At 37.1% G+C, this 12,888-nt stretch overlaps 1 protein-coding gene across 1 annotated transcript in view; it reads left to right on the top strand.

Annotated features, from left to right (window-relative positions):
• The window catches only part of LOC121296689 (nuclear factor of activated T-cells 5-like), a 41,463-nt gene that overhangs the window by 18,182 nt on the left and 10,393 nt on the right, over nt 1-12,888 (top strand). Inside the window, exons 2-6 of the mRNA XM_041222463.1 lie at nt 85-210; nt 8,739-9,336; nt 10,475-10,664; nt 10,996-11,186; nt 11,627-11,799. Of these exons, the coding sequence (XP_041078397.1) occupies nt 85-210; nt 8,739-9,336; nt 10,475-10,664; nt 10,996-11,186; nt 11,627-11,799 (1,278 nt within the window). The remainder of the gene's footprint in view (nt 1-84; nt 211-8,738; nt 9,337-10,474; nt 10,665-10,995; nt 11,187-11,626; nt 11,800-12,888) is intronic.

The raw sequence follows: 12,888 nt of genomic DNA, 5'->3' as shown, positions 1-12,888 counted from the left end.
AGTGTTGCTGGAATACAGGTTGATTTCAGTTATTCTAAGCTCTGTAATCCGTATTTAAACTGCATTCACTGTGTTTCTTTCCAGAGTCAGTCTATGACCTTCTCCCAAAGGAGCTGCAGCTGCCGTCCTCAACAGAGTGCAATCCAGTAACAATGAGCCAGAAGAGTGGTGGAGAGGCTGGCCCGCCTCCCCTGGCTCCCCTTGCAGCAGGTATGCACTTGTTCCATTCTCTGATATCTGTAAGCAGTGCTTATAATGGTCCTAGGCCTGTTTACAGGACCACACCCTTCTTTAGGCTACCTGCAAGGATAGACATCAGAACTCGGCTGTACCTGACAGCAGAACCACTAGCAAAGTATTTAAAAAAAGGCATCACAAACTGCTGATGGCAAAAAAAGCAAGTTTACATTTCTGCTGTCATCTTCCAGCATTCTACTCTGTAAATATCAACCAGACAAAACCAGCCAATGACAGCCTTTATTTTTACTTTGCTATCTGTTCTGCTGATTTAACAGTTTTGTGTCTGGTTTTGTGGTTTTTTTAAATTTTTTTTGTTTGTTTGTTTGTTTTTTTTGGTAGGAACTGTGGTTAGATGAGCAATGTGTTTACGTTCAACAACCCCCACTATACAAAGTTTGAGTAGTAATACTATATGAATTTGGTTCCTGCTAAGTTTGTATTAAGGAGGTTTGACTATATAAACTTTTCCTTTTAAAACATATATGAAATATACAGGGTGATTAGAAAGTAAGTTTACCACATCAACACACTATATCATTGATGTGGTAAACTTACTTTCTAATCGCCCTGTATTTTTATTGCAGGTTATACAGCACCTGTCCTCCTTTTTGGTCTTTTTGTCTTTAATATGTCTGTACCTAATTCCAGCCCAGAGGCTGCTGCTTAGTTTTAAGCTTTGTGAAAGTGGTAATTCTTGAAAATGGTTATTCTGCCGAATGCAGATTTGAAATCCTTGTTCAGGTACCAAAGGCAGATTACATCAGTAGTTTACTATCAGTGTTCTCATCAGGGTCCCAAGGCGCTGATTCCTTTTCTTTCTTTCTTTTTTATTTGGGATTGATAAAATGTTTTGAACTATCAGACACCCCTTTTTTGCCCCTACCTCCTGTCCCCTGTTTTTATCTAAACATTGCAATTGCCCCTTTCCATAGTCTCCTTTCCTGAGGCTTACTGTAGTAGCTCCTTGCTTGTATATATCCTGGTGAGAACACTGTGCCTTGCAGTTGGAGTCTAAGGAAACCATGTACTGCTAGTATGTATATGTTTACTGGAAGCTTACAGGCCTGCTCTGTAGAAATGTGGAGCTCAAGAATCCAATTTACCAACTATCCAGTCATAAACAGTTTAGGTTTTTTAATTTGAAAACTTCATTATATCATTAAAACAATGCTGTCAAATAAGACCTGGGGGACTGTTTAATCAAAGCACAGTCTTTAATACAATTTGTCCAAACCTTGGTGGCACTTGGCCCTACTGCACCAATGCACTGTTGTTGTTTTGAACCTCGTTATTTAGCATCAGACTGAATTGGGAAAGTTTTAAGATGGATTATTGCAAAACTAAATTAATTAATCTGATGCTTTTAAATCCAGCCATTACAATATGAATTGCAGTCATACGTTTGTTACATTTTATTAAGTAAATTTGAACTTGATTTTAATGTGTTTGTTTTTCAAAAACACACAAACAGACTATCAAATTCCTACTTGTTTCTTTTTCTATTAAAAATGCAATTCACTTAGTTTTTTACTTTGCCCCGTATTAAAGTGCCCAGGTTTAGAGGGAGTTTCAGTAGAACGAGAAGTCTGTTGCCTTTGGACATCAATACCTAACTGCAGCCAATTGCATCCCTCTGAGGAGGCGGGACATACTGGCTGCAGCAGATGAAAGGTGAAGTATTTTTAAGTTTAAATGAATTTGTAGGGACTGCAGGTATTTCTACAAATTGGCCTTGCCTCTTATTGGCTGCTTTCTTTCTTCTTTTTATAAAAGCCCTTGAATTGGATACGTTTTCTTTGTAGTTGCTGTCCCAGCTGATTTTTTTTTATGTTGTGACAGTTGGTTGGCGAATATATTCTAAAAACAGGAAGCTTTATTTAATCTTAACTTAATTTTTGATAGTTTTGGATGGGGGTGGGGGTGGTGACAATGACTAAGTTGGAACCCCTAGGGTGCATTGCACCAGTACTCGAGTCATTACTGGTCTGAAACTTGCTGCTTCAGTTCATTGAGAATGCTATCACGTTTTCATTTGTTGAACAAGATACCATTTAGGTTCTGGACTGTTAAGCTATTTGATTCTTATCCGCTGCACTCTAAGGCGATCTGCTTTCACATTGGTTCAGACATAAAGGCTATGCTACACTCTGCACTCGCTCTATTCTGCTGCTATATACTCCTCCACCTTTGTTCTGTGTCTCTATGTGTGTGTGTGTGTGTGTCTATATATATATATATATATATATATATATATATATATATATATATATATATATATATATATATATAAAATATGCTCAAAAGAAAGTGACTGTAAAACAAAAAATGTTTTAAAAACAAATCTTAAAGGATACAAAAAGAAAACTTTTGCCCAATATTGCTGATAGTTTGGAAACATTTGTAAAGGTTGTAAATACATTGACAAAAGTAAAAATATAATTAAACATAAGAACAACACATATCCACTAAAAACTAATATCTGCTGTAAAAAAAAATACAAAAAAACCCCCAATGTTTATGGAATAGCCTGTGAAAAATGTGATGAAATAAAATATGTTGGAGAGACTGGAACAACTTTTTATGAAATAATTCAGAACCACCTTTCATTAATTAGAAATTAAAAAAATGAATGAACAAATAGTACAGCACTTCACCAGTCAAGGACATGACATAAATGATGTAAATTTTGTAGTACTGGAACAGCTAAAATTAGACAATGTGACATATAGAAGAATAAAAGAAAGTTAATGGATAAGTAGACTGAACACGACTATACCAGTGGGACTCAACAGAAAAGAATGAACTAATTAATTCCAATAAATATAAAGTTAAAAATAATTAAATAAACAAAATTAATTCAAAAGTTGTGCATGCTGATGTGCTGGGGAGGCCAAATCAAGGCTGATCCTCAGAGTCAGCATTGCATGATAATATAAATATAAGTTTATATAAAATAATGTTAATTAGAATTAATATAGATTTAAAGATATAAGTAAAAATGATGTCACAATATATAGAACATAATTACATCATGTAAGCATAAATCATGGATTTGAACATAAACAATAACAAGTAGTTGTCATGCCGTCAAACACCTATAAATACCTCCAATGTTTTGATTCAAACATAGGCTCCCTTGAGAAAGATATGTACAACATATCGAAACGTTGGGCAGCTGGCTCTTTCAGTTAAATTTTTGTGTGTGTGTGTGTGTGACCATTCCCTACCCAGAAGCTGCTGCCTATTCCTCCACCCAGACTCTAGCCTATATCTCTGCTCAAACACCATCTCTGATATAAAGCTGCTGTGTGCTCCTTGCTCTATTTTATTAATGCTTTAAAGCTACACTTCATTTTACTGTTCTGTGTTTATGCTAAGCTTCAGCTTTAACAATTGTTTCAATACATACTGCACATGATACCAAAATTTTAAAGATCTCTGTTTTTAATCCAAGTTAAATATTCCTCAGTACATTCTTGGCACTTCATTAAACTTTCTTTGTAGTAATACTTGAGTAAAGGTACTTTGAAATGTCCAAATTCATTTTGTATGTCTTTTACACCGCCTATTGCATTGCTATGATTGCTTTTTTGAAAGGTCTTTGTTTTGATCTTGGAGTGAATCAATATCACTTTTTAACTCTTATCTTTACATTTCAGTACAACTAATTAAATATATAGTATGACAGTTTCCCCATCAGTCCAGAATCCAGTTCAGGAGAAAGAGTGAGACTATATGTGAGCTGATATTGTTCCCAATGAAGACGGACAATCCGTATGGGTTTCTCATGAAACAGCAAGTTGGACTGATAATTTCACTGTGCAGATTGCAAGTGAGATTGCTGGTGTCCCCCCCCCCCCTGCAGATGCAGGAGTGAGTCTGTTCATGGACTCCGTCTTGGGAACGTGTGGTTTGTGAGCAGGATCGAGTTGCTGTGTGCAACAGAAGCTTCTCTTGATTGACGTGGTGGTCTGTACGTTAGTCAGGGTGAATGCAAATCCTGTCGCCCGATGCAGCCATCTCTTCCATACTTTTTGAAGGACGGGATTGGCTGGTGTCAGACTTTTAATTCTGCCAGGAAAGGTTTGTTGCATGAGTTCCAAGTGAATACCTGTCTTGCAAGGTCCAAATCTAATCATTTTTCATTGGAAGTGTTATTGCAGTACTTTTTCACAACATGTATACATGTTATACATTAAAAGTAATTGATTGAAATTATAATTACTTGATTCGCCTTTTATTTTTAAAGTGTATTTTATATCACAATATTCTAAATTGGTTTAATTACATTTGTTTTCTTTCAATCTTGACAAATGTAACCTTGTTTTCTGCAAACGAACAAAGTAACAATTATTTTATTTGCTGGAATGCTAGTTGTTTTTGCTATTAATACACTTAACTTGCATTCTAGCTCCACCTTTCAAAGACAGGCATCGTGGTGGGTGGTGTGACAGTGTCTGTATCTGTCAGTAGTGAAGACTTTTGGTGGCGGAGACGCTTAACCCATTAAATCTCTCCCAGGCTATAGGTCGGTCTAACTTTTAGACTTGTATTTTAAGTTTTCATTTATTTATTTTAAATATAGATTTATTTCTAACTCCTTTTTTAAGGGTTTAGGTCGGCCAGGGTGTCCTCGGCTCACCGCGCACCAGCGACCCCTGTAATCTGGCCGGGTGCCTGCAGGCTTGCCTGTTAGCTGCCCGGGAGCTGCGTTGTCCTCTGACGCTGTAGCTCCTGGGTGGCTGCATGGTGAATCCGCAGTGTGTAAAGAAGCGAGCGGCTGACGGCACACGCCTCGGAGGACAGCATGCGTTTATCTTCGCCGCTCCCAAGTCAGTGCAGGGGTGGTAGCGGTGAGCTGAGCCTAAATAATAATTGGGCATTTCAAATTGGGAGAAAATAAAAAATAATTGGCAATGACTAAAAAAAAAAAAAAAAAACAGTTTTGCATGTTTTATTTTGTTTTGCAGCAGCATGTACAGATGTAAACAAACAAAACAAAAAAAAACTTAAGGCAGATTTTATTAAAGCAGCGACATAGTTAGCCAAATAAACAGAAATCATGACTAGTTATCTGTTTTCAATAAATAAAAAATTCACTGCAATACCCAATTTAATATAGTAGTCCCTCACTAAAGCAGACTTGTTGGGAGACTCGCCCAGCACACTTTTACCAGGTGAGCCACTTGGAGACCACAGACTACTTGTAGGCCTGTTTGTTGTTCAGCTGCTTTTGAAGTGTCTGCTGTGCTTTCATTCAGTGCTTTTCCAGCACCTAGATTTTTAAATAAACCACTTAAGTTCATGTTTAAAATAACAACAACTTTAAAATAAAATTGGTGGGTGGGGGGGTGTGAAGACAGAATCCTGTTCTAGACCATTGGGCTCATGTAGGAGGAGAAAAGTAATCGCAGCAAACCAAATAATACAGCAAAACAGCAAATTTATTGTGGCTGTAGAAAGGGTGTGTGGTACCCCTCTCTTCACTTTAACTAACTCCGACACCCCCAGCAAAACTCAGATTGGAGTGACCTGAAATTACCTTTGCTTTGGATACTGTTCGGCCCCTCTTTCTGGATTTAGACTGAATTCTTCTGTATTAAACATTTACTAGATAGGCTATTACTACTTAATTTTTCTTGTGATTGTACTGAGATTTATCGCTAATATGCTTTGCTTTAAATTGTCAGATTTGTTTCAAACAAGAGCTGCATTTAAACCACTGTCCTGCAGATTAGTGACAATACTTCTAAAATGCAATGTTATTGTGTGTTGTGTTGATGGAATTGCAATACAATTAAGTTCAGTTCAGCGAAATCCTGCCAAGGCATCCGGAGACATTTTAAAAGCTAGGTAAAATACGGTACTTTTAAAATTTTGCCTTGCGTTTACCTTGTATACCTATGCAGAACAGCCAGTGTGGGTGAGTAGAACATTGAGCTACTGGTAAGGTCCAAAAGCCAGCATCTGAACCCCTGCTGCAAAGGAATTCAAAGTTCACACATAGTTTAGAGCTGTAAAGCTGGGCCAAGATCTGGATGGTGTGCCATATGTTGTTGGTCCTACTTGAGATTCTAGTTGCCATGTCCAGGTTAATGGATCATGGGATTTAACACTCCTGGGAAAAACAACAATAATGAGATTAGTGTTTTATTTTGGTTTTTTTTTTTCCTGAATCATTAAATCTGGAGCCATGACATTCCCAAGTCAATGAACAATTTTAATTTATATAGGTGTTTTTGTTTTTAAATTATGCTGGTGTGTTTTTTTTTTTTTTTTTTTTTGACTGAATCTCTAATAGCACAGCAGATATTGAAAGATTAATATCCTGATGTATTTAACATATACATTCATATTAAAGGATTTACATAATGTTTAAAATCTGTTTACAGTTTGAATTTGTGGTTTTATTTTAAGCAGTACAGCATTGCATTTACCATCTTGCTGTTCTGCTGTCATCCGTTTACAGACCTGAAGTCTTTGGTTCTTATCATCACACAGAAAAGTAAATTCCCTATCTTTGTGAGGCAAGACAACAGCAGCAGCTGACCTTGCAAATAAAAAATAAATAAATAAATACTGTAAATCTTGATCTGATTAATCTCTTGTTACTTGGAGAAAACATTTTGAAAATTGTAATAGTAGCTTCAAAGACAACACTACTTACAGATCAGACTGCAGACATTCATTTAACTACTGTATCACAGAATTAAGAGACCCTGCTAAATCCAGGATACTAACCTTAAACTAGCATATTATGTTACACTTCATTTTAGTTGCAACACCATAGTTTTAAAGAAATAAGTTAATTTGTTTTAGGAAGAATTAAGATTTGTATGAAACAGGACTGTTAATAAGCAAATACCAATAAAGTTAAGGTGTTAAAATAAGTAACATTTTATTTAAGGTTTCAGATTACGACTGTACTTTTATTACAGGTTTTACCTTAACAGAATTTAATGAGCTTGCCTAAAGAATATTTTATTATTGTTCTGAATGTATGAATGATAAATCTTTAGCACCTTATTTTCTTATAACGTATTCCCCAAGACTGATGGAGCTGAAGTTTTGATGCAGACACTGCCTTGCTTGGGATAACAAATTCAAATTCATAATGGAATGCTTTTGAAATGTTGTAAACCCTTGCCCAAATGTTTTATTTACTGCCATCAGTGTGGCACATTTAAAGAAACACATTTGTACAATTTGGGATATTGGTTCCATTTTCACATTTAAGGATGGTTCAGCTGAAGTCACTTGAGCTATTGATGGATGTAATGGGTGGGATAGCATGTGCCATAGAGCAAGGAAGCTTTGCATTCATGTAGCATTGCTGAAGACTATTGGGGGTGGGTCATATGGTTAGCACATTGGGGGCACTGTCCTAGCATGTCTATAACTGCTCAAAATGACCACGGTTTCCACCACACATCCTTACGTAGTATCCCATGCAGCAAATCCACAAGAATTGCAAGCTTAACATCATGAATAAGGCAAGGCCCCTTATTAGCAAGGGGCTGTATGTATCAAGTCTTTATTCCAATTTTTTGGGAAGGAAAATATTGTCATGAGATTTGTGTTCCTCCTGATTTAATAAATAAATAAATAAAATAAAATTTCCTTTCATAAAGAAAAGTGCAAAGCACACTTTCCTATAAAGACCTAGGTAAATGCAAGTGTCAACCATATTGTCTTCAAGTTTCATTGCTCTATGGTGCCTACTACCCCCCCCCCCCAGTGACCTTTGAACCAACATGTAATTGATTAAAACACACTTCTCTTCATTTTTTTGTTCAGTTATTTATTTCATTTTATTCTGTTTCATTTTCTAAAACCTAAATCTTGAATGATCAGCATTTGTTGCTCATTCATGGCCTTGTTTTTGTTCCAGGAAATTCCCTCTGAAACAGGGAGTGTCTGCATATAAAATGATCTGCAGTTCTCTGCTTCATAGGTCAGAAACTTGACTATTTTATGTGGCTACGCTCAGTCCCAGCAATTTTTTTTTTTACAAAGAAAATTTAATTAACGCATCGTAGTAATAATTTAATTCCCCCCCCCCCCCCCCCCCCCCCCCCATTTGGTTGGCTCAATTTTAAATTAAATTTTTCTTTTTTCTTTTTTCAGATTTTTTTTGGTTTGTTAAATACTTTACATCTCAAAAACAAAAAATAAATTATTGTTAAATCCTGTAAGAAAACATTTACACTATAAATCAGCAGTTTGCTAATTTTAAGTTAAAACAAAGCATTGCATACAGATATTGTTTGCTTCATTTTTTAAATCCAGCAATATTTAATGTATTTTTTTATAATTAAATAAACACATTTAAAGTCAGGCTACGATGCAAAAAAACAAACAAACAAACATACAAAATTTTAGTTTCAAATACCAAAAACGAAAAGAAAAAGAATGCACACATTTTGCTGCTTGAATGGGACTGCTAGCCAATGTAAGTGGAAATGCCTTTATTTATTCTAAAATTGTGCACACTGCAGATGCCACTTCCACCTCTTCTATCTCCATGGGTGGTCCTCGCAGTTCTTTTACCGCATCTTCTAGCCCCACCATGCACTCCTCTACCTCAGTCACTGATTGCGCAGCTCTTCGGGTTGACAGCTGCGTTCCGAGCGAGGGGGTAAGTAGCCAAGGGATGACTGAGGTCCTCTGTGTAGAGACACTGACTGATGGTGGTTGTAGTGGTGGTGGTGGCAGTGGCGGAGGAGGAGCCCAGCAGCACCAGATGACTTCTTCCAAGAGGCGGACAGTCCTGAACATCTCTCCGCCCCCTGAGGATCTGCTGGACAACAGCCGGATGTCATGCAGGGATGATGGTTGTCCCGACTCGGAACTGAGCAACAGCATTTGGATGGAAGACTCTGCCTCCAACTTCAGCATTGTGAGCTCCAGCTCCTACAATGACAACACAGAGGTTCCGCGCAAGTCTCGGAAGCGTACACCACGGCAGCGGCCCGGTCCGAAGCCCATTACAGTGAATGGGGCCAGCCTGGATGTGTTTGATGCAGACAGTGCAAAGGGACCTCACTTTGTTCTCTCACAGCTGGGATCTGACAGCAAGAATTGCTCCAAGGGAGGGTGCGTACTGCCTCCTCTTCTGTTTTTTATTTAAATTTTTTTTTTATTTATGAATTTTTTTTATTTCACATACACTTTCTTCTTATCTTCTCTGAGGTCTGCCAAACAGATGTGTGGTCATGTGGAAAGTTTTTGTTTCTGTGCTTTCAGTGTACAAGTTGGTTAACTATCAGAGCTTTACCCCATACAAAAGTCACTGTCCATCTAAACAGCCATGGTGTATTTATCTGTCCACATTGGTCTCTAGCAGTGACGTACTTCGTTGGCATAATGCAGGCTGAATTAACCAGATCTATAAGTAGCTGTAAAACCCAAACTGCGATGGTGCAATACGTGTTACAGAGATTTAGTATTAAAAGGCCATGTGTTGTACTTGTGAAGAGTCGATCCAAAACAAATGAATTACTGAAGAGAAGAGCAGAATATGAATGGAGTAACTTAATAAACATTTTAAAATGTGAAAGGGTGTAAGAGTTCTCAAAAACAAAGCGCTCCTCTTTGTCAATAGTAATGAAGTTGTTTGAAATACACTTCTGCTTGACTTCCTTTCAAGTTATATCTTTGCATAGGTGGAGGGCTAGGAAGCTCTCATTCGAGTTATACACGCCTTTCGTCTAAGGGCTAGGAAACAGATGAACTTTGAAATATATAATACACGTTTTTTTTTTTTATATATATATATATATATATATATATATATATATATATATATATATATATATATATATATATAATATATATATATATGAACAATTTAACTCTTTTTCGCCTATAATAATATCAAAATTTTATTAAAAAAAGGTATATATGCATTATGTTTATTGTTAAATTGAATTAATAGTTTTTGGTTTCTTTGGTTAACCTGTACTTAAACCATGATGGTTACAAAAGGATAAAAAAGGTTACTTCTACCATTTTGTTTATTTTAGAATAGACTCCAGGGTGGGTCTGAATATTAAGTGCATTGAGTTATGTGCCTGCTTTGCATTAATAAATAATTTTGATAATGTAAAAAAAATGTCAAAGGGGTTATCTATCCCGTGATCCTGTAAAATAATGAGGGATGCTAGCACTGAAGGATGTTTTATATTGTTGTTTCCTATAAATAGAAGTGCTTATTTCTGTGTTTGTTTTATAGCCCTGCAGAGGGGTCACAGTTGTTGGCACAGAAGGGTCCCACCCTGTCTGGCCAGTATCCCAGTAAAAGTGAGGGCAAAGAGCTGAAGATTGTAGTGCAGCCAGAGACACAGCACAGGGCGAGATACCTCACTGAGGGCAGTCGGGGCTCTGTCAAGGACCGAACACAGCAAGGCTTTCCCACCATTAAAGTAAGTAAGCAAGCAAGCAAGCAAGCAAGCAAGCAGAGGTTCACCTTCTGACTTGTCTGCTAGTGAACAAGACCGAAACTTCAACCCTTGGGTTTTAATTGCGCACTTTTTTCTGTCAAGTTTCATTAGGGTTTTGTCCAAGAAAAAATTATCCATTTTACTGCCACATCATTCTAACCCAACAGTTTAATCAGAGATGTCAGTCCCCTTACAGTATGCCCAGGGGGGGATGCTTTGTTTTTGTTTAGGCTTTTTTTTTCTTTTAGACAAACAGGTTTAAACCTTGCTTTCAACTAATTTTCTAATCTGTTTCCTTTTTTTGTGTCCCTAGCTGGAAGGTGTAAGTGAGACTGTGGTGCTGCAGATTTTTGTGGGTAGCGACTCTGGCCGTATAAAGCCCCATGGCTTTTACCAGGCCTGCAGAGTGACTGGCCGCAATACAACACCTTGTAAGGAGGTAGACATTGAGGGCACAACAGTCATTGAGGTGTGCCTGGAGCCTGCCAACAACATGACTTTGGCGTAAGGAGAATTTATTTCTTTTGTTGCTCATTTTCCGTTTTTTGTTTTTAAATAACAGAACCCAACCAGGCTGCTCATGACAAATGACTGTCATAATTCACTGTCCATGAACTACTGTACCTATGTAAAATTCCCATAGGTTTCATTGTCTTTTAAAACCAGCACAATCTTCCTAGTGTACCTGCACACATACTTGGAGTGTTACTTGACCTAAAGGACCAACTGCATATTAGTTTGAATTTGCTGCTGGGTTCTGACAGTTTTTCAGCAGGTGAAAGCTAGGTAGAAGTAGCTTCCATATTGTTTGTGCCTAATCTTTAATATTTAAAAACAAGCCTATTGCAATTTTATATTTATATTCAGTTTTAACTTGGGGATAAGTGATCGAAGGAGAGAAACTAGTTAAGTTAATCTAAGTGAACAGTTTTCTCATTGTGCAGCGTGGATTGCGTGGGGATTTTGAAGCTCCGGAATGCTGACGTTGAGGCTCGGATTGGAGTTGCTGGTTCCAAGAAGAAAAGCACGCGAGCCAGACTGGTTTTCAGAGTCTGTATCAGTCGCCCTGACGGGTCGATACTAACATTGCAGACTCCGTCGTCTCCTATTCTGTGCAGTGAGTACATTTAATTTCTTGGAATTTTACTGCAGTATCATTCTAGGAAATAAGCAAAACATGTGGGTTCTTCATGCCACACCAGTAAATCTGAAATCAATATGGCTCATGGTTATAGCTTCTTATGTTACTGGTATCTGGGGAAACAGTCCATGCCCACAGACCGCAAAAGTTAGAGGATTAGAAGCTACATTTTTCAAATCCCAGTTTAATTAAAGTACTCCAAAAAGAAAAAAAAAAAAAAAGTGTCTCAAAATGAGCATAGAGGGCTTTGTATCACAAACATTTTGGTTTTTTATGAAAACTTTTTAAAAGTTTTTGTGTTCTTCCTCCTCCAGTTCAGGGAGTTTTAGTAGAGCCCATTATAGAGTTTACCTCTGTGTCTGAGTGTTACTTTCAACAGTCAAACTAGCTGTGACTGTGACAATTGCTGTTAAGTATGTGTCTGTGTCCCAGCCCCATCCTCTCAGCCTAAGCAATCTACAAAGATAGCCCATCATGCCTAAATTAAAGAAGAATATTTTCAGGACAGTATAACTAAAACATTGCAGACAGCTAAATGATTGTTATTTTTCCCTGTTGAACCCTAAGGCTGAATCATGTAATTAATGTCGTGCACTGACTATTTTATAATACACTGATTTCCATTACTGGGTGCTACCTCCTGGATCAATTTCCCAACATTGATATTATTTCAAAATAATATAATAAATCATAAAGAATGGAAATTTGATCTACAGTCCAATGTTACGGTGTTCAACCTGTTTTCATTGATTGTGTTAGACACTAACAATGCGTGTGTAAAAGTAATACTTCAGTAAATACTTCTGAGTGTTTGCTTTTCTTTAATTGGAAGTGGGTTAACTGTTAAAGTTTTAGTTAGGGCTATGTGTGTATGTGTAATGAAACCCTTACCCCTTTATAAGTGAATGTTGTTTTTAGTTCCTGGGTAATGTGTTTAAGGGAATGTAGAACTAGTTTCCTGCTTGTTTTTAGGGGAGTTGTCTGTGTACAGGGAACCACACATTTAAGCCAACAGTTGTTGGCTATGAGCAACTAAATAAGGCAACTGTGGGCTATTTATGGTTT

The sequence above is a fragment of the Polyodon spathula genome, chromosome 21 (genome assembly GCF_017654505.1).
Source record: "Polyodon spathula isolate WHYD16114869_AA chromosome 21, ASM1765450v1, whole genome shotgun sequence".
Taxonomy (NCBI): Eukaryota; Metazoa; Chordata; class Actinopteri; order Acipenseriformes; family Polyodontidae; genus Polyodon; species Polyodon spathula.
The sequence above is the reverse complement of the archived record's forward strand: the minus strand, read 5'-3'. Positions and strand labels throughout refer to the sequence as shown.